Source organism: Magallana gigas, chromosome 1 (genome assembly GCF_963853765.1).
Source record: "Magallana gigas chromosome 1, xbMagGiga1.1, whole genome shotgun sequence".
NCBI classification, from domain to species: domain Eukaryota; kingdom Metazoa; phylum Mollusca; class Bivalvia; order Ostreida; family Ostreidae; genus Magallana; species Magallana gigas.
The window spans coordinates 665,797-689,167 of NC_088853.1; the positions used below are offsets into that span (position 1 = coordinate 665,797).

At 35.8% G+C, this 23,371-nt stretch overlaps 2 protein-coding genes and 1 long non-coding RNA gene across 5 annotated transcripts in view; 2 read left to right on the plus strand and 1 right to left on the minus strand.

The window, feature by feature from the left end:
* Positions 1 to 13,551, minus strand: part of LOC136269689 (uncharacterized) — a 96,310-nt gene extending 82,759 nt beyond the window's left edge. For 2 of the 3 annotated variants that reach the window (XM_066076039.1, XM_066076035.1), the window contains exons 1-5: positions 13,270 to 13,545; positions 6,361 to 6,419; positions 4,673 to 4,719; positions 585 to 2,319; positions 26 to 103 (exon numbers count right to left, since the gene is read on the minus strand). In XM_066076039.1, the coding sequence (XP_065932111.1) occupies positions 26 to 103; positions 585 to 2,316 (1,810 nt within the window). In that variant the 5' untranslated portion in view covers positions 2,317 to 2,319; positions 4,673 to 4,719; positions 6,361 to 6,419; positions 13,270 to 13,545. Of the gene's footprint in view, positions 1 to 25; positions 104 to 584; positions 2,320 to 4,672; positions 4,720 to 6,360; positions 6,420 to 13,269 lie in introns of all 3 variants that reach the window. The other variant, XM_066076043.1, reaches the window with a different exon arrangement.
* The window catches only part of LOC136272936 (uncharacterized), a 160,346-nt gene that overhangs the window by 136,284 nt on the left and 691 nt on the right, over positions 1 to 23,371 (plus strand). The window lies entirely within an intron of this gene.
* LOC136274182 (uncharacterized) lies at positions 15,297 to 21,764 on the plus strand. Its single transcript, XM_066080660.1, has 11 exons — positions 15,297 to 16,104; positions 16,639 to 17,013; positions 17,169 to 17,378; positions 17,663 to 18,010; positions 18,348 to 18,368; positions 18,515 to 18,628; positions 18,994 to 19,146; positions 19,300 to 19,590; positions 20,754 to 21,089; positions 21,227 to 21,439; positions 21,679 to 21,764. The coding sequence occupies exons 1-11, from the start codon at positions 16,068 to 16,070 to the stop codon at positions 21,759 to 21,761; spliced, it is 2,181 nt and encodes a 726-aa protein (XP_065936732.1). The 5' UTR covers positions 15,297 to 16,067; the 3' UTR covers positions 21,762 to 21,764.

Genomic DNA, 23,371 nt, shown 5'->3' on the forward strand with positions numbered 1-23,371 from the left:
AAATACATGCGTCAGTGAGTTTTACCTTCGTTAAGTTGATGAGTTGGGTTGTGAGGATGTGTCGTGTATCGGGTGTCTCCATCAGGACGGGGTCTGTGTTCATCTACAACATGTCATTAATTAGCTGTTAATTAATACATACAGTATATGTAATGATAGAGCTACATCTACAAATTAACACTTTAAACTGATTACCATGACATTTTCATTAATATTTATCTAATTAATTAAATTAAGTCAATATTAACATGTCACAAAATAACTGATTACAAATACATGAGTCACTCTATATATTTCATAATTAAATACAACAACCTGCTATTTTTATTCACTAAATACAATGACATGTAACTGTACATTTAATTAATGAAATAATGTATCTAATTTCTGTATATTTCAGATAAACACTGAATCCCAATGACTGGTAGATACAGCTAACCCTGTAACAATGAGTTGTTTATATTGACAAACAATCACACAGATAAACATGTCTTACATGTATCTTATTGACTGATAATTAACACGGACTGTGTGTCTTAGTTATCTATATCTAATTAATGTGAATGATAATGACTCAGACTTACCTGTCAGAGCGTCCTGTCTGGTGATATACCTGTAGACACACACCTTGTTGTTGTCCCATGATCCGACCCAGAGACGGTGAGTGTTGACATCATAACTCAGGCTCAATGGTATACCCATCTCTTGTGAATCTGTCAGTAGATGTGACAGGAACTGACCGTCCTTATTTATCATCTGTACTGTGTTGGTTATAACATCACACACCAGGATGTGTGACAGCGCGTCAGTACAGATTCCACATGGGAATAGTCCTGATCCTGATGGATGTCCTGTGTAGGAGAAACGATGTCTTCCTCCACGCTCTGTCACCACTACAACACCAGACATATAGTCAGACACCACGACATCCCCATTGTTGTTCTCTGTTATATAGATAGGTTCTCTATACAGTCGCCGTCCTGTGTTGTGGTACTGTATGGTTTGTGCGTGTTGTCCACTCTGGTTGTACCGGGTTACCTTGCCTGTCTCTGTATCATCGTTATACATCCCGACCAGTAGATCCCCAGTGGACGGGGACCAGTACACACACCGTGGTCTCCATGTATAGTCTGTTCTCTCTATAAATGTGGTGGCTGTTTTCATATCCTTTGACAGTTTGTTGATGTTAAAATTCCTATCTATATAAATCAGTTCACTCTCACTGTTCACTGTGTGTAATCCTAAACCACTACATGAATCCTCCACACGATGCAGAGGGACACCTGTTGTGTCTGTCAACATGAGATTGTTCCAATCACTGACCCAGACCCGGTCTGATGTCACACAGGAAATGTGATAACAACGACCAACACCTGTCACTGTGAGAGATTGATGGAGCTCAGCACCAGACGTCAGTTTCAGCAGACACTGGTTTCCTACGCGTCGGTTTCCTCTCTCTGTGATTTGGATTGCACTCAGTGACTCCATCACATCCTCCTTGTTGAGTGACTCGGTCATGGAGAGCTGGCTGGTGTGGAGTGTAAGATGTATCTGGGGGAGGGCTGTCTTTATGTTTTTACGGAGGGCTGTCTTTGTGAATGAGAGGAATTGTAGCGCACTGAATGTGAATGCTGGCTGTACATATCTGTGTTCATATCTCCTTAGTCTGACAATATGTCTGATCATTTTTATCTTTTGTTTTTTACATCTGTGTTTGAAATCAAAGTAACATAACACATTGTTCAATAGATCATATACCACTTTGTCAATGAGATTCTTCAGTTTCGGGGCCTTTGTTAACATCTCTGATTGAAGGGGGGAGAATTCTGTATGACAGGTTTTGACATCAGCTTTGATTCCTGTCAGGAGAACAGGTCTGTAAAAGAGAGCCTCACTCCTGATGGTGTGAATGGTTCCTCTGTGTTGTTGTCGCTTTGTTTTATAACCTGTTTTAACATCTATCTGAGTGTGTTTTCTATGTGTTTGGCAATTATTACAGGCAGGAACTTGACAGGGTTCACAGTACTTTGTATAAACATGGCTAGGATGTCTCACACAGATCTCTTGTGTTGGGATGTAGTTGATTTTATCACGGTGTGACACAACATCATGGTCTATTGTTTGGAGATCTTTTACATGGTTCTCTTTACACTGGGGACACAGATCACATGGACACGATACACAATGGTACGCTGTGTCCCCCGGACACTTAGAACATTGATGTACTTTGTACGGGGAGCTTGCTGTGGTGTATTGGGAGCTTGCTGTGGTGTATTGGGAGCTTGCTGTGTCCATGATGTGGGCGGTCTGGATCATAACCTGTTGAATGAAAATAAAAGAGTTTTAGAATTATCATTGTTTTATATATTCAATGTCAAATGATATAAGAAATATTTAAGTTTAAAGCAGATGTTTTTATTTAAGAAATAATATATTTTTCCTATCTACTAATGTAATTGACGGTTCATCATTCTGGTTCTGATTATAGAGACACTCAACCAGTAGAAAAATACAACATAAGATTGCTGAGTGAGAAAGAGGTGCTCTCTCTCTCTCTCTCTCTCTCTCTCTCTCTCTCTCCCTCTCTCCCTCTCTTTATCCCTACATTTCTTTCTCTCTGTTTCTCTCTCTTGGATGTGTACATAATTGAGTAAATGTGTACTATATGATTATCTAGCAGAGAAAGTCAGAGAGAGAAAAAATAAGATGTAGAGTATACCTCTCAATTTAGTTCAATTCAATTACCGGGTATTTAGTAATATACTCTCTCAATTTACCTAACATGTATTCCTGCTCTTTCTATTTCTTTCTCTCAATCTCTGTTTCTCATAATTTTAATATTAAACATGCACTCTTGCTCTCTCTCTCTTTCTCTCTCTCATGTACAATTGCTCTATAGATCTTATTCCTCCTTTCTCTCAGACTTTTTTCAAACAAATGCTTTTTCTGTATCTCCTCGGATTTCTCTTCTAAACGTTTATTTTTGCTCTCTGTTTCTGTTTTTCAGACAAACTCCATTAAACATGTACATGTACTAAATATATATCTTACTGTCAAAGATGTAATCTCTCTCTCTCTCTCTCTCTCACTCTCTCTCTCTCTCTATCTCTCTGAGTTACTCTCTGTTAAACATATGCATCTTTCTATTTCTCTTAGACATGTAATCTCTCTCTCTTTCTCTCTATCTCAAATTTTACAGCTAAATAAGTACTTCTTATCTCTCATTCTTTCTCAAAGCCGCTGTCTCTTATCATTTCCTGATAAATATGTTCTTTTGCTTTCCATCTGTTCTCTCTATCCCTCAATATTTACATTCTACTGTGTTTTTCCATTAAAATGTATTATCTTTAAATGCCTCTAAATGCAACACCTAATCACTGCGTATGAATTTACATGTAATTTACATAAGTAGTTCTCAAACAAAGATTTCTATGTTATCGGTTAAAAAAATTTATTTCATGAATGTTGTCAAAACACCATGTTTTTTAATCATTCAACAAAAAAGATGACTTTATAGTTAAAAGCAAAATTTCAAGAGTTATTTTTCATGGATTATATTTTCATGCTCGTCGATCTCAACTCAACAGTCTATGTGATAACCAGTTTAAACTGGTTTTATATAACAGCTATTCTTGCTGTTACTAATTTACTCCCTTCGTGATCTGCAATTTATATTGATTTATTTAAGTAAACAATTGATTTCATCAGTAAGGGAATGTAAATATAAGCATTGAATGATTTAGTTTTGATGTCGTCATGTCAATAACTGCCGTCAGATGAGCAGACAAATTGTCATAACACGCTAACGCACGTTATTCAATTTGTCTGCTAATGGCAGACGTCAAAAATAAATCATTCAATGCTATACACTTTCACTGCTAAACCCTCTCTCTCTCCTTACTCTTATATATGTAAAGATGTGCATCTTACTTATTCCCTCAGACATATAGTCTCTCTCTCTCTCTCTCTCTCTCCACACACACATCACCATAACTTAGTTATAGAAATGGGGGCTGACACAAGATTTGCCTTCTCTCTCTGACTAACTCTGTTAAACATGCATCTTTCTATTTCTCTTGGACATGTAATCAATCGCTCTCTCTCTCTCTCTCTTTCTCTCTCTCCACACACAGATCACCATAACTTGGTTATATAAATGAGGGCTGACACAAAGATTTGTCTGATTCTATTGTAGTCTCTCTCTCTCTCTCTCTCTCTCTCTCTCTCTCTCTCTCTCTCTCTCTCTCTCTATGTCCCATGCCAGTTATGTCCCATGCTTTGCTATTCCCTTAACACTGGTTGATTTTTGACTGTCCCCGGGCAGATAATTGAACTATACCCCAGCCCTGACATTACCATAAGGATATGTTTCTCCTCGTCTAATACATTAATCATCAAATGGGAATGTGGGCAATAGTTAAATTGTCAGTTCCTGGGTAAGAAGTTGATGTTGACCTCGGCCTATGCTCTCGAGAAACAGTTCTTATCCCAGTACTAACACAATGACCACTGCCCTCATACCCATTTAAAAGATGTATACTACATGTAAAATGTCTATGAATGACACACGACGACAAACGTGAGATAGCAACGGGTCTCCTGAGTGACTCAGGTGACCTAATAATACAGAGTATAGCTACATGAACATGGTGATATTACATGAATACTATACCACATATATTCTCTCTTTGACCTCTCAGTCAGACACAGCCTGGGAACCTGTAAAGAGACCATCAACTGTTACATTCTAGTACTTGATGATATCCCGAGCAAGTGCGGGATTTAATAATATACACATTTAAATGATACAATGTTTAATATGTTGATCCATATCTTTTTTATTTATGTATATATAGTGTCTGATTTTTTTCTTAATTTATTTCTTAACCTTTTTCAAGCTCGTAAAAATCTACATTTACTATATCAAATACTGCTTACTCTCAAACATGTACTTTGCATCTACCGGGTATGTTAATTCTCTCTCCTTCTCTCTCTCTCACATACACAGGTGCACACACACAGACTTTCTCTGCTTACAATTTGTTCTTGATTTTCTGTACTAAACCTGTATATGTAATATTACTCTTTATATCTTACTCCCTCTCTTCTCTCTTAGTTTTGTTCTGTCAAACAGGTACTATGTTCTTCTCTCTCTCCCTCTTCTCTTTCTATCTCTCTCTCATACTTTCTTTGCTTTTTCTCTACTGAACAATTCAATTTCAATTTCTTTATTAACCAATTAAGGGCCCTCAAGGGACAACATGAAGACTGTTGACATACAACATTCAATGAACATAAAACATTCAATAAACATATACAAGAGGGAAAGAGCTGGATGATTAAAAGAACTATGTAATATTACTCATTAGATCTCTCTCTCTCCTCTCTCTCTCTCTCATACTTTCTTTGCTTTATCTCTACTGAACATGTACATGTAATATTACTTTTTAGATTTAATCTCTCTCTCTCTCTCTCTCTCTCTCTCTCTCTCTCATACTTTCTTTGCTTTTTCCCTACCGAACATGTACATGTAATATTACTCATTAGATCTCTCTCTCTCTCTCTCTCTCTCTCTCTCTCTCTCTCTCATACTTTCTTTGCTTTTTCTCTACTGAACATGTACATGTAATATTACTTCTTAGATTTTATCTCTCTCTCTCCTCTCTCTCTCTCTCTCTCTCTCTTTCTTTGCTTAAAATTTCCCCTTGAATTTTTCTACTAAACCTGTATATGTAATATTTCTCTTTAGATCTCTCTCTCTCTCTCTCTCTCTCTCTCTCTCTCTCTCTCTCTCTCCTCTCTCTCTCTCTCTCTCTCTCTCTCTCAGTTGTGTCATTACCCCATGTAGAGAACATTTTGTACTTGCTATCAAAATACAATTCACACCTAATCATCAAATGTGTGCAAAATGGGAATCCACCAACGTATACATGTTAATTCCTGGCTTAAGGCCCATGCTTTGCTATTCCCTTTAAAAGTGGCCTTAACCCTGGTTGATTTTTGACTGTCCCCCGGGCAGATAATTGGACAATACCCCAGCCCTGACATTACCACAAGGTTATGTTTCTCCTCATCTAACACATCAATGATCTAATGGGATTGTGGGCAAAAGTTATTCTCTCAGTTCCTGGGTAAGAAATTGATGTGGACCTCGGCCTATGCTCTCAGGCAACAGTTCTTACCCCAGGACTAACACAATGACTACTGCCCTCATACCCATTAAAAGATGAAAACTATAATGTCTATGAATGACACACGACGACAAACGTGAGATAGCAATGGGTCTCCTGAGTGACTCAGGTGACCTAAAAATACAGAGTATAGCTACATGAACATGGTGATATTACATGAATACTATACCACATATATTCTCTCTTTGACCTCTCAGTACACAGCACAGCCAGACACAGCCTGGGAACCTGTAAAGAGACCATCAACTGTTACATACTACAGACTGGTATAACCTATCAGTCAACAGTCAGACACAGAGAACCTGTAAAGAGACCATCAACTGTTACACACCAGTATTTGATGATATCCCACGCAAGCACTGGATTTAACATCATATACATGTATACACATTTATGATACAATGCTTAATATTTTAAAAAATATTTTTGGGTTCATTTTTGTACATATTGTGTCCGATTTTTTTCTTAATTACCTTCTCATGTTTCTTAACATGTTTAAAATGGTTGATATATAAAGTACATTTATCATTTTGCGGTTTATAAAGCCACTTAACCTTTTCTTTAAAATTGAAATAAAACCCAACTGCATGGCTGGATTTTTACAGGAGCAGGATGAAAAATATAAACTAATTTGGTTGATATATACATGTACATTTATTATTTTGCAGTTTATAAAGCGTAAACTGCCCCAAACCATTTCATATCGTATAAAACAAATAAATATTGAATTCATTGCTTATACTTTAATTTTTTTTACTCTTCATTGTAAATAAACATAGGTAATCACAGATTACTAAGCTCACCGAGGCGGAGCATCACCCTTAAGAGACATCACCTTCATAAGACCACCTTTATCATTTTATATGAAAATCATACTTTATGATCTTGGATATTCATGGATTCTGTTTTGACAAAATATCGTATATCATCTGATAAATTTTTTTATGATAATCATATGTTCATATGTTAATCAATACAATGATATAAAATTAAATATTGCATCATGTCATATTTTTAATATATATCATATAATACAATAAAATACCATAATAAACAATAATGAGATATGATATTGTAACGTATGATATGACATTGTATTGTGTTATACCATATTGTATTTGATCACATAATACAATATCATAAAATATAATACAATATAGTATTATATTACAATATCATATTACATAAATTAATACATCATAACATTGCAACATGATATTATATTGTATAATATAGTATGATATTGTATTGAATGACATTGAAACATATTTGATCATACATTATATGATATTATATCATATAATACAATATAATTTGATTCCAACATTGTATCTTATCAAATGATACCATATTATGTGATAAAGTTAAATATTATAAAATACATTATTATATTATACATGTATATTGTATCATATGACACAATCATTTATAGTACAATATCATATCATGCAATTTCATGTGATTTGATAATATATCATATAAACCAATATCATATCATACAATATCATATGATACAATATTATATAATATTACAATATCATATAATACAATTTCATGTGATATAATTCTATATTACTGAAACCAATATCATATTATACAATATTGTATGATACAATATAATAGAATATACAATATTGTTACATAGGATACAATATAATATTTTGCAATATCTTATGTAATTGTATCATGTGAAAAAATAATAAATTAAAAATACAATTTAATATTATACAATACTATACATAACAATATCATGATACAATATCATATCATAAAATATCAAAAAAATTGATACAATATCATATAGTATCGTATAACTTTTTATAGTATAACATATGATATCATATTGTATCATATCAAACAATATTGTTTCATATCATACAATACTATATCATAGGAATCATGTTATATCATTTATCAACAAACAAATCTATCTATCGAGCTGGTTTGAGTGAGGTAGGAGATTTCTTTAGCATCCTTGATAATGGAGATCAGGCTCTGCATCTGAAGCAACCTCTGCGTTTAATTTATAATAAAGTTAAATCAACTATGCAAGCTATCATCTAAAAAACATGTGACCTGTTCCAAAAAACTAAACCTCATCCAGCATCCAAAACCTATGGCTCAGATTCAGCATTCAAGCCCATCAGGTGCATTGGTATCATAAAACGCATCATCCATGCAAGTTTGGTAAAGTTTGGACCAGTAATAACTAAGATATCATCCTCAGAGGGCACTAGCAATTAAAACCTTAACTTCCTCCAGCATCCGCAACCTATGGCTCAGATTCAGCATCCATGCCTTTCATGTGCATCTGTATCATAAGACACACCATCCATTCAAGTTTGGTGAAGTTAGGACCTGTAATAACTAAGATTTATTTTTTAGCATCCTTGATAATGGAGATCAAGCTCTGCATCTGAAGCTACCTCTGCGATTCATTCATATTACAGTTAAATCAACTATGCAAGTTTGAAATAGTACTATCATCTATTAAACATGTGACCTGTTCCAAAAAACTTAACTTTATCCAGCATCCGAAACCAGACTCAGCATTCAAGCCTATCAGGTGCATCAGTATCATAAGACACACCATCCATGGAAGTCTGGTGAAGTAAGGACAAGTAATAACTAAGATATCATCATCAGAGGGCACCTGTTTCAAAAACGTTATTTAACCAGCTCTTAAAACCTTAACCTCCTCCAGCATCTGAAACCTATTGCTCAGATTCAGCATTCAAGCTTGTCAGGTGCATCAGAATCATAAGATGCACCATCCATACAAGTTTGGTGAAGTTAGGACCAGTAGTAACTAAGATATAATCATCAGAGGGCACCTGCAACAAGAGGCCCATGGGCCACAAATCGCTCACCTGAACAATAGTCCTTGTATCATTTTATTTCGAAAGGGATTATTATGAAGTGAACTCTGAATAAATATTGTAAAACTCTTATATTTCAAGATTTTGCCATATATTAAACAATACATAAAAAGAAGAAACAGTTTTATTTTTGGCATGTTTTTATTCATAGTTATTTTACACATCAAATGAGACTGAATTAAAAGCTCTAAAATACCCATTTGCAGTAAAAAAAAAAAATCCCATTTCACTGAAAAAATTGAAAAATATTTGTTAAATAATTAAAGATGATATTGGCATCTGTTATTGTATTTCAATCATTAAAAGCTTCTTCATCGATTCATCAAATAAAAATATTGCAGGTGTGATGAGGACATTGGGCATCTTAGATTTTGCATTCTCATCGATCATCTGTCTTATAGACTAAACTAAAAAAACATGGAAAGTCTATATATAGTTGATAAAGCCTATCAATGATTCCTACTTTTTTTCCATAACCATTTTTTATCTTTTGTTCCTTTATCTTTCCTAACTGTGTGTTTGTGAATCAAAACTTTGTAAAAACTAAGGTGGCAGAGAATAGTTTTTTTGGTCGAGGGAATGTGAGGCAGATAGTGCTCATATATGAGATTTAATTTTTCAGTGGATTTTTAAATTTGCTAAAATTGGTTTGCATGCAGGGGACACATGGTCCCGACTCTCGAGAATTTTGAATTATTTCAGAATAAAACAAGTACAACTTACATATAGCACTATAAAGAATAGCCAGGAACGGTCTCAAAATTTTCTGAAAAATGGCCCTTTTTCACATTTTCACGGGTCCAGAACCACGCTCCAGTCCCGAGCAACTGCCATAAACTACCGTAGGATTGGTAGCTTAATGTATACCCATGCAAATAATCACCAATTGATGGGGGGTCAATCACCTTCTTTTCGAGTGACATTTCGTGTTCTGAACCCACCCTACTTTTCAAGCACAAAACCGAAAGTGAAAATGTTGGCCACAGTTTCGCAACTTCATTCTATATCTGATGAAAAGTGCTACCAGTATTAGAGTGTCATATATCAATGAAATTGACATGAGCTCCTGAATGCAATAAATATTCTAGCAATTTATACCCCTCAAATAACCAGCCAAACCCCAGGTTCTCCCTTTATTTCAAAATTTTGACGGGTCTTTCCTTCGAAACTATCCCATGCCACCTAAGATCCACACCTTTTTGAAGTTGTTTGAATTTATGATCTTTGATCCCGATCACTTGGATCCCGATATGTGAGTAATTGATGTCGGGATCGAAATTCCAAAAAACAAAAAACTAGTCGATAAACATACACATGTATTTCCAGATAATTTAACTATGATAAACTTATCATGGAAATTTCTTTTTTTTTTTTTTTGAATACTTCTTTTAATAAAAAATGATTTAAACAATTTAGAATCTGCACTATCTTAGAATGATTGCATAGTAATCTCACAAACTGTAGCATTGTAATTCTTAAAAAGAAGAGTTTAAAACATTTTCCCATTATATAGGTCTATGTTAAACTTTGAACATATTTTGGAGCTGTACGTAGTATTAGTCCGGGGATCACGGTTTTCACAATTTAGATCTACACTATCTTAGGGTACTTATATAGTAATCTCACTAATTTTAGCACTGTAGTCCTTGAGAATACATTTTTAAAAACATTTTTCCCCATATATTTCTATGTTAAATTTGTCTTTTTAAATCAACTTTGAACCCCTCTTGGGACCCCAGTATTGACCCGGGGATCGCGATTTTTACAATTTAGAATCTTCACTATATATACAAGCTTTGGTGTAAATATTGGCATATCTGGTGCAGTGGTTCTTAAGAAGAAGATTTTTTAAGACACCCACCCAATTTTCGCAGTTTCGCAATTATCTCCCTTTTAAAAAAGGCTGGGACCTTTATTTTAACAATTTAGAATCCCCTTCCCATAAGGATGCTTTGTACCAAGTTTGGTTAAATTTGGCTCAGTGGTTCTAGAGAAGATGTCAAAAATGTGAAAAGTTTACAGACGGATGGACAGACAGACAGACGGACGGACGGACGGACGACGGACAACAGGTGATCAGAAAAGCTCACTTGAACCTTCGGTTCAGGTGAGCTAACAAAAACTTTAACCAGCTCTTAAAACCTTAACCTCCTCCAGCATCCGAAACCTATTGCTCAGATTCAGCATTCAAGCTTGTCAGGTGCATCAGTATCATAAGACGCATCATCCATACAAGTTTGGTGAAGTTAGGACCAGTAGTAACTTAGATATTGCTATCAAAGGGCACCTGCAACAAAAACTTTAACCTGGTCCAACAACCTTAACCTCCTCCAGCATCTGAAATTTAGGACCCAGATTCAGCATCCAAGTCTTTCAAGTCCATAAGTAGGTCCAGATGCATCATCCATGCAAGTTTGGTGAAGATAGGACAAGTAATAGCTTAGATACAGGACCTGCAACAAAAACTTTAACCAGGTCCGGACGCCGACGCCGACGCCACCGCCGACGCCGAGGGTATAGCATAAGCTCTCCTTGACTTCGTCTCGGTGAGCTAAAAACGGTCATTTGACCCTTAAAATGACGTAAAACGTTACAAAATTCAAACGTAACGTCAGGTGTATTGACACATTTTTGACGTTAGTCTTGTTATGACGTAGGCAACATTCTTAATATGATATTCAACAATTTTTTAGCCAATCAGAAAGCACATTACAACCAGAATTAGATTATATACCCATCAATGTTTCTTTCTTAAAGCTGTCAATTTTACAGAGTTTGATCTGAGTTTCCAGATCACCACACTGTGGTTTTTTCCGATTCCGTATCACTGCTCGCTGAAACTGATTTGTTCTTAAGGTCAAATCTCACTATAATTTGTAAAACTGTTCCAAATAAAAATTTCAGATAAAAGACGATTTTGTTGAAAAAACAATAATTGGGGAGGGGGGTTATCCCCCATTCAACCTCCCAATTGGATGTATACATGATTTATTCATATAGACGTAGAACACAATCTGTTCATTGTTTACAAATTAATGTAAAACGTTTACTACTAATCTTTCCTGGTATAAAAATGTATGAAATTAAAAGAAGCTAGTGTATGCTAGTAATGCAACTGTCAATACGATAAGCATGGACCATTATCATCGTGATGTCATGAAAAAGTTCAATTCAATATCAATATCAATATAATTTCATTGCTAGCCTAGTATATATTTTGATACAAACTCCCACTGGCTTGGATCCCCCAAAGCATGTCCACCACCAAACTCTCATTTTTGCTATTTTGGACTGGTTTTAAAATGTCGAAAATTAAAGTAGGTTTTCAATTAATTTTACAATATATGTATAACTTATCAGGCAAAATTCAATTATAGTTGATGGACATCATATCACACTTGTTGAAATACCAAAGGTGTAAGCAGTTACTCTGTTGCAGGCATTTTTCAGTTTATTGACAACATGTCTTAATCTAAGTATAGATATTCTTACATGTAACACATGTTTAAGTGACAATAACTTGTTTCAGGGACGTATATACTAACAAGCAGTATATACGTCCCTGCTTGTTTCTATATTTTTTTTGTAATTCAGGTAAGTGATTAAGATATTGATAACAACTGACCCCATTTCTTACATGTTATACATGTTTAAGGACGGCGACGCAATTCATTTCCACGGTAGATTTTTTATTTAAATTTTTCTATAATATGTTAATCAGTTAATGACGAGTGAAAATCAATTTAAAAAAAATTATATTATCATCGACTTCCTTTCTTTACTGGGGGCATTTCAAAATTTGGGACTAAGGGTACGAAAATTCTCAGATATAAAAGAATTAAGTAATGGGAATTTTCTGGGTGTGGGAAAAAATGTAGGCCATCGAGATTGTGGTAACGTTATATTTCTTATTGAAATCATTAATCACTTATTATATCTACAGGTACATACAGCTGTTGGATTGAAACAACTTACCCCCTCCTCCCTTACCTGAACTAAGTTACAACAGTTTTTTTTTCTCGAAAACTTTACATGTACATGAATGACATGATTTCCGGGTAGCCATTTTATTTCAATATGTAACGTTACATAGGCCTAGTTGATTTTTAAATATATCGCGTTTTAACTCACATACTATTGTCACTGGCATGGTATATTGAAGAAGTAGACTACATTGTAGAATATATGATATGACAAACCTTTTGTTTCACGGGGAACAATCATCTAAACGAATAGAAATAAACTTTCCTTTCCTCTTCGGAGTCTTCCCTTTGTCTATCGTCTGTTCGACATACGTCACAGCGATGCTTAGACGTTTCGACCCCAAGTCGTTTCGGTCCCAGATGATGAATATACCGAAAACGCTGTTCGAATATTTAGTTTTTAATGTATTAATCGGTCAACTTAATTTTCATTATTACTTAATTTAATCTTTATATTACTTAACGTATATATTCTCAAAGTAAAGTTAAACATATTTTTTAAAAGGGGAGGGGGGGGGGGGGTCTGTGTCTGAACAAACGACCTACATGTATAATTAAAAAAAATGTCAACATTGAGGAAATAGGCACATAGCATCGTTTTTGAAAGTGGGAGGGGGCCAAACTTATCCAAAAAATCTTGACAAGCAAAAAAAAAAAACAACAAAAAAAAAAATTAAAGGTTACTTTCCAAAACCCTGAAAATCCTAATCCGTGGTTGGGGTGGGGGGTGGGGGTGGGTGGGGGTACCATAAAAGTGGGGGGGGGCAACTCGATGTTAATTCAATTTTTTGTAGGTAAATTTAAGAAAAAAAATGTTGTGCAAAAAAGTGGGAGGGGGGATGCTACGTGCCTGGGAAAGATGTTTCTACATTTCTACATATTTAGCAGAAACGTTGGCGAGAACAACTCAAGTGTATCTACTGGTCAGTTTCATTATATGTGCTTTCTTTTATTAATTCATGTCAAATTTCATTATTCGTTTGTGAAATAACAAGTTTTAGTCTTTTGGACGGCAATCCTACTACCTCTAGCATTGCTGCCCAGTCACGATGACGACACCGGAAATCGTGTTTATTTCAGCAGCAAAATCATCGCACTTGTTGAACTGAAGACAGGCACATAACAAAATGTCATGGACATTCGGTACACGCACTTTTTACACAAAATAAACATGATCAATGAAATCAGCTAGATTATAAACGAAAAAAAACTGGATGACATTTTAATTCACAAATATTAAGTATATAACTCAAACTGCCATTAGACACAATCTATATAAGAAACGCCATCATTCATTAAACATATATACGGAAAATCACCAAGACTGGGCGAAGAATATTCATAAAAAAATTGTCTTGTATAAATTCCTAGACCGTTTTCCTATGTTACAAAGGATACACACAAATAAAGATCATTGATAGAATGGTAAACAAGTTAAGGTGTTTTAATTAACTAATTTAATTAATTTAATGGATTAATAATAATAATTCTATATCATGAAATAACAGTTGTAAATTTGTATCATTTTTCTATTTAATGGTAAAGACCTAGTAAGTTGTCAGAACTTGTGTCCAAACCATTTGTATATGTATCTTATATATATGTATACAATAAAATATGTTCAAATCAATGGATTAATGTATTTGAACATATATGGTACTGAAAATGAGGGGGGGGGGGGGTCCCTTGAAACAAATAATCGACATCATTCTATTTTGAAAACAAAATCTGAAGGATTACAAAATAAAATGAATTGGCCTACTGTGTGTTTTGTGTCAAGAACAAATGAATGCACGGAAATGACGGAGCTAGATTTTTTTCAGGAAGGTGGGGAGGTATTTTGTTTGGCGGTTTTTGGTAGCTTTGCTATACTAATTTAATAAGTTATTATCTTTTTAATTTTAGAACGTTGCGTCTGAAACACCATACCCATGTAACTGATGTAGAGTACCGTCCCTTGATGTACCTGATGTAGAGTACCGTCCCTTGGTGTATCTGATGTAGAGTACCGTCCCTTGGTGTATCTGATGTAGAGTACCGTCCCTTGGTGTATCTGATGTAGAGTACCGTCCCTTGGTGTATCTGATGTAGAGTACCGTCCCTTAGTGTATCTGATGTAGAGTACCGTCCCTTGGTGTATCTGATGTAGAGTACTGTCCCTTGGTGTATCTGATGTAGAGTACCGTCCCTTGGTTTATCTGATGTAGAGTACCGCCCCTTGGAGTATCTGGTGTAGAGTACCGTACCTTGGTGTATCTGATGTAGAGTACCGTCCCTTGGTGTATCTGATGTAGAGTACCGTCACTTGGTTTATCTGATGTAGAGTACCGTCACTTGGTTTATCTGATGTAGAGTACCGCCCCTTGGAGTATCTGGTGTAGAGTACCGTACCTTGATGTATCTGATGTAGAGTACTGTACCTTGATGTATCTGATGTAGAGTACCGTCCTTTGGAGTATCTGGTGTAGAGTATCATTATTTCTTTGTATTTACTTGTTGTAAATTGCATTTTTATTGAACTGTTACTTTTATGCAAAGACTATTTTATTCTAATCAATCAAACGTTGAGAAAATGATATATCCCTTGAAGTAAATGGTGATCATAACAAACTGTTTAGTTACTGAATTTATTAATCTTTCTATTGTGTGTAGAATGTTATAGTGGCACCCCGTAAATACTGGCTCGCAGTGACTGCCCGGGCACCTGCTACTGCCTCGGTGTGTACAATGTGCGGGTCTACAGCTCAGGTACGGTCCATCCGATCGTCACCTGTTGCCTTGTCGGTTTGGTCAAGGAATTATCAAGCCAGGAGATAAAACGGAAGTCATTCTGTTTAATCAGCGCATGCATCGTATCTCCACTCACGATAGTATATTATATCGATTGTTCTTTCTTCAGGCGCAGCTTTCTTACTTCTTGTTAGAACATTTCTAGGCCTAGTTATTAAGCAAATAATTTTCTTTTGGAAAATTTATTTTAAAAAAAAAGAAATATAATTTTATTCAACGTGACAATGACTGGAATTATTGCGTATATTTTCTTTACAACAGGTAAGAACACTATAACTTTCTTTTTTGATAAATCGTCCACTGTTAGTTCAATGTTATCAATATATATATCTTGCATGATGTATTTGTATAACATTTTCTGATCCAATAAAGAAAAAATAGCGGTATATAAAGCTTAACTTCCAATGTCATTAGAATAACAAAAAAATTGATTGAGGCAAAAAAGATAAAAAGAAAAAAGTGCATACAGTTATGTTGTGTTGTTGATTTGATAAACCACCGTCATATGAAAATTAAAGCTAAGTTACCAGTATTTGAACCTGATGTTTTCGATGTTGAGTTTTCTTTTGTTTTTATGAAATAAAAAAAAATTAATATTAATATTTTAGACGATTTAAAAAAAATAGAAAAAAACCCCAGATACAAACAACTAAAATTACTTTAATTTAAGACTTTACATTTTGAATTTAACATTGTATTGGCGAACTTTATATCTCTGATTTTATATGTTTAAGAAATGCATGAAATAACGGCATCGTTAGGACAAGTTTATCAAACACTATAGTTACATTGTAGTCCTACACTCCACACTCAGTGAACCCGATAAAGAACTCATCAGAAGCCGCCATCATAACAACAAACACAAACGATTTAACTTACCCCGGGGGTCTCCCTCTATGATGGGAGGGGGTGGTCCCTTCCACGGAGGGGGGCCAAACAGCAGCCCAATGGGAGGAGTCTTGTCCCACGGGCCGATGTCAGCCCCATCAATGGGCCCAGGGGGCGGGATGCGAGGTCCGCGCCCAGGGGGCGGGGCGATGGGCGGGGCGATGGGAGGACACGCCCCTTCCTCCGTGTTTAACCCCTCCCGCTGTCTGAGACGTGTACGGTGTCCCCAATGGTGTCTAATGGTTGATGAGTTTGGCTGTCAATCTTGTCCATGTGGTCCAGGTAAATTATATCAATACCTTTAAGAATCATTTTAGTTCGTTTTTGTCATAATTATTGATTCAAGAGTATGATGAGTATGATCAATAAATGATTGATACCTATTAGAAGTATATGATTTGGGGGGATTTATGGCGGTGCAATTGATACTTAATTAGGCGGCGGAATGATGGCGATGTCAGGCGGTTCTTTCATGTCCGGCATGCCTTCCATGGGCGGAGCCGCTTTCTCTCACGTCAATCAAGGACCAGGAACTAAGACAGACTGTCTAGGGGTGGAGCTATGCAAATCAACCTGTGAAGGGAGGTACAGGATTGGTCCTTTAGGATCAGACGGATGTCCGTCCTGTGACTGCAGCCCGGTATCAGGTAAACCAGTACATGTTCCTTACTGGTTTGTTGTAGGGATTCTGTTCGGCATGTTGTCAACAAATCAAACGTCATCTTTGCTGTAAATAAATCCTTGTATTTTTTTATAAGCTCATTCAAACATTGTTTCAAATATATATACAACCAAATACTTTCAGAGCAGTTGTAAATCACCAGCATCTCTTCCTTTCTGTTTCATGTCTAGCTAGGTTTGTAATGCTGATTTTTTTTCTCTGAATTTTATTTATATTATAAACGAAATTAATTTGTGAATGATAATTTAGTGGGCGGATCTTCCATTGGCGGTGGAGGAGGTGGATATATGGGTGGATCAAACTCCGTCAATGGCGGATTCACCCCGTTCACCACCTCTAGTGGCGGCTCCAACATCTCAGGGGGCGGAGTCGGGGGCGGCACCATGCCAGGGGGAGGTGGAACTGTATCGGGTGGCCGACCGTCAACACAAGTTACCACGGCAACATCTTCCCACAACACATACCTTGTGTCCCCGCCCAAGGAGTGTCGAGTAGAACAGACGTGTCGGGAGACGTGCGGAACTTACTACCAGATAGGGGAGGCGGGGCGTGACGGGTGTGGCACGTGTATCTGCGTCAAACCGGCAGTCACCTACAGTAAGTCACGTGGTATCAAATTAGATATAGATCAATAGACGGTCTGTCGACTCTAATCCTCTCCTCTCCATGTAGCTACAGATCTGCAACATATATCTAATTATTCACGACTTTCATAAAAGGTCATCTGTAGCAAATTAGTTGTGCCTTAAATTAGTCTTACACAGTCATGACTACTAGCAGGTGATTTTAAATCTTAAAACAGTCAAACGCACGTTGGCAACATAAAATGAGATCAATCTTAACAAAACGCTAGTTTTTTTTTCGCTAGAGAGGGCACTTTAAATATGTCTTATATCAACATTTTTTTTTATCAAAAATAATCAGATGTTTCTAGCTCAAGTTATTCAGCCACAAGGTAATGTAGCTTCTTTGCACCAGTATTCAAAGTATTAAAATAGTACTGTATGATTTTATAACAGAAGTTCATTGTTTCTTCATACTAGTAGTTCGAAAATTATATCATAACGAGATCTGTCTGACCCTAGCATTTGACCTTTGTAGTTCAGCAGATAGTGACCTTGACCTGCCCTAGTTTGGTGTGTAGCTATGGATGTAGTGTAGGCTACAAGTGTGGGACAGACGGATGTCCCACGTGTGACTGTGCCATACCCTCAGGTAAATGACAACTCTCTTAATAAAACTTGACAAAAGTTAACATTGCTCGCATTTGATTACACCCTGACTGTACACATGTTGTCTGACGTGTCGGTTGACAATGGTTTTAGAGGGGAGTCAATTTCAACAGTTACCCTCCCAAACAGGCACCATCTACTAGAATATATTATAAGGTCGCCGTTTTCATTAACATCAGTCGTTTCTTGTTATAAATTCTGAAATGCGTCTACACATGTATAGAAAAATTAGAAAATGATACAATTTTCATTAATTTTTGGAATGAAGGATTATACCATTTTACAATTATTTCGTTCACTATCTAATCTTGTATTTATCTTTATGCATCTATATTTTTGATTGGACAGGATACTCCACACATGAGGTTGTCATTCAACACAAGGTTGACTGTGTGGCGTCATTCAGCTGTCCTACTTCCTGTGAGGTCGGGTACAAGTGCGGTGTGGACGGATGTCCCACCTGTGAATGTCTAGTTGGATACGTACAGCCCCAGACCACGTGTAAGTCACATGGGCAAGTGTGTGAACGTTTAGTGCAATGTATAGAAGAAAAAGCGTCAGGATTAATACGTTTCACAAACCGATCCATTATACATGGAAAGTACCCACCGTCAAAAACAATTGACAATAAATGATACTTATTTGTTGTTCTAGCTGAATGCATTGATTGCGAGTACATTGACTTCCTCACACCTACACCCGAACCAATGACGTACGTACAAACAGTACCAAAACAAACAGAAACTGTTTACGTCACAGGAGGGAGCAAGTGCCATGATTGTGACGTCACACCTCAGATGGTGTCATATGTCAAGCCTAGACCACAAACTCAAACTGTTTACGTCAAAAACCCGAACGAGTGTTACAATTGTGAGCCCCCTGTGGAACCCCAGTTGATGTCCTATGTCAGACCCCGGCCCCAGACCGAGGCTGTATACGTCACAGGTAGATCTGACTTTTGCTTTAATTCTTAATTAACGAGGCCGGGTCTAATTAGTTCTGCCCTAGATTTTTTAATGAAATTTTTTACCTGAATTTCTTCTTATACAATTATTATTTTAAGATTAAAAAATAAGACATTTACCACACCGTTTGTTTAGGGGGTCATCTCAAAGTTTGTTAATCTTTAACATAGGACCCTATGGGATTTCGCTTGAAATGTATCAATTTTGCACATGTTTTTAAACTTCTGCCCTAGGGATTTCTTTTTCTGTTCTACATATCAAAGTTATTGCTAAAAGGCATCAAATGGTCAAATAAAAAAAACCTTTTACCGCCTGGTTTGTTCCAGGGGTCTTATCAAAGTTGATTTTTGTATGCCCAATTTCCCAGATTTGTCAGATAATGGCTATTTTTTTATTTGAGAAAGGCGGAAAAGGTGATCTTTATAGTATTATTAAAGCACTCAGACATATATAAGTAATAGAAAAAATATAACATCACATATTAAGGGGCATTAATATAAAATACATGGTTACTGTCTTGAAATATATGAATTAAGCTATATTTAGGCGGGTTAAGAAAACGTGACAGAGGGTTAGGCCTGCTGAACCCACTTCACGCTTTCGACTCGAGCCCAAATATAGCTTATACTTCGAAACAGTTATGTTTATTCCACAATATAACATTTATTTTACGCATTAAACGAGCCATTTTCAACAAATTTGCTGAATATTTCAGTTGAATTTATCACGCCATGGCGTCAACCAAGCAAAAAGAAGACGTCACAATACAATGAAACGCTGCGCGAAAACGTGCGTACTCGTTCTGTACTCGGCCTCGTTAAGACTTAATAAAAACTAGTCCTGCTATGTATTTTCAATACGTTTACTTTTTTGTATTTTTGTATGCGTGTTATAACACGATGAACCTAAGCTGTGCAACATCGGTTATTTTCGTCATGTTCTTGACGTCACATCAAATTACCTTATAAGGTAAATCCAAAAATATGTAACGTTAGCTATTATCATTTAATTAAATTACTGACATATTTGGTATTGTTAATAACTGTTCATTTTGTATTTTTTTTTCTTTTTTCTTACAGTTAAGAAAACGATAGTTATTGTAATACTAATAGACATTTTTATTTTATAATCAATATTTGCCAGGGTCCACAGACTGCAATGGCTGCGAGAAACCTGACACCTACTACGTACAGAAACCCTCCACACAGACAGTGTATGTACAAAAACCGGAGAATGAACACACCGGAATCCCGATATATGTAGACCGGCCACGCCCACAAACCGTATTGGTCACACAAACCTCGGGCTGTCACAACAGTAACACGTGCGGCTCCAAGGTCCCGGATACAGAACACACGGGGATCCCTATCTACGTGGACAGACCGCCTCCGCAGAAACAAACGGTAGTCGTCACTCAGACTCAGACCAACACCAAGTGTCACAACAGCAACACGTGTGGCTCAAGTCAATACGTCACAGGTAATGACGTCATAGAAAAGGGATTCTTAACATTTGATGCACTGATAAGTAAGGGTCTATTAATAATTTATCTCATACAATTTCAAAAAGACGTTTATCTGTGGTGGAAAATGTATCATCGTTTTACGATTCCTAAGGTTCCGGTGGTGTAATCCTGGGTGTATTGACGGGCGGATCAAGTTACTCTATAGGATCAACGGGCGGTGGTGGATCCTATTATAACATTGGGTCTACTGTCGGGGGCGGATCTGGTACCTCTTTGACACACGGGGGCGGGGGAACTCCCTATGGTATCAGTGGTGGATCGGCAGTCTACAGCAACGGGCGCGTGCTTACTGACACAGGAAGTGGTGAGTCTTGCCATTGAGTATAGTCATTTCTGTACGTTTGCAAATAACATGACTTTTTTTACAAACGACCTTCATTTCTGTGTCACTTTTATGGTCTAACCTCTGTCTTTTTTTCTCTACATGTGCTACAGTTTACCGACCCTTTTTTAAAAATACTGTTCTTTTGTCCACTTCTACTTATATTATTATCATAGCCTACACTGCTTTTTTGTCCACTATATCCTTTCTCTATATTACAGCCTATTGTCCCCCGATGAGACATGACTGTCACCCTTCCTGTATTAAGTATGACGACCCTCACTGTAGACGCTGTCTGTGTTGACAGGTAAATATACATACTGTATCAATGTTTACATCTATACTGTATCAATAATTACATCCATACTGTATCAATGTTAACATCCATACTGTATCAATGTTATCATCTACATACTGTATCAATGTTTACATCTTTACACTCTATCAATGTTTATATCTATACTGTATCAATAATTACATATATACTTTATCAATGTTTACATCTATAATGCATCAATGTTTACATTTATTCTGTATCAATAATTACATCCATACTGTATCAATGTTTACATCTATACTGTATCAATAATTACATATATACTTTATCAATGTTTACATCTATAATGCATCAATGTTTACATTTATTCTGTATCAATGTTTAGAACATACTGTTTATATCTATACTGAATCAATGTTTACTTCTACAGTAAAACACGCTTATAACGAAGTCCCAGGGATGGGCAATATTACTTCGTTATAAGCGTAATTCGTTATATCCGTCAAGGTTACAACATGAAATAGAGACTTGGGGAATGAAATTCACTTCGCTGTAAGCGTCAATTCATTATAAGCATGTTCGTTATAACCGTGTTTTGCTGTATACTGTTTCAATGTTTACATCATCCATACTGTATCAATGTTTACATCTATACTGTATCAATGTTTACATCCATACTGTATCAATGTTTATAAATTTACACTTTACCAATGTTAACATCTATACTGTATCAATATTTACAGATATACTGAATTAATGTTTACATCCATACTGTACCAATGTTTACATCTTCATGTATATTGTATCAATATTTACATCTATACTGTCTCAATGTTTACATCTACATGTATACTGTATCAATGCTTACATCTATACTGTATCAATGTTTAGAACAAACTGTATCAGTGTTTACATCAATACTTTACTTGGAGTCCAAGTTTTAATTATGTGCTTATTTTTTTCTTTCAGAAAGAAGTTTATCACAGGAAGGCAGCGTTACTATAATAAGGGATTATTAAATAAATGTCCGATACCTCAAGTTATATCTTTAATTAGTTTTTATTCATAATTATACCAATAACTGTAAGGCAAATCATCTCTTTCGAAGACAAAACATATATGAGTCCCAAAAAGATTACTTCATATATCAAAATGTAATTGATATCAACATCAATTACTCTCAAAATTAAAATTCAATATCTTAGTTCAAATACATTAAGATATTTCAACACGAAATACTTTGTTTATTTTTTCAGCAATTGCATATCAATTAATCTAAGATCATTTTTAATGGTGCTAGGGCCCAGAATAGAGATTATATTTTGGATGAATCAGGCTAATCTCAACTCAAAATCAACAAACTAGTAAACTGATTAAGGGTCAATCCTGATCTCAACTTAAAATCAACAATCTAGTAAACTGATTAAGGGTCAATCCTGATCTCAACTCAAAATCAACAACCTAGTAAACTGATTAAGGGTCAATCCTGATCTCAACTCAAAATCAACAATCTAGTAAACTGATTAAGGGACAATCCTGATCTCAACTCAAAATCAACAATCTAGTAATTTAAAACTGATCAGGAACAATCCTGATCTCAACTCAAAATCAACAATCTAGTAAACTGATTAAGGGAC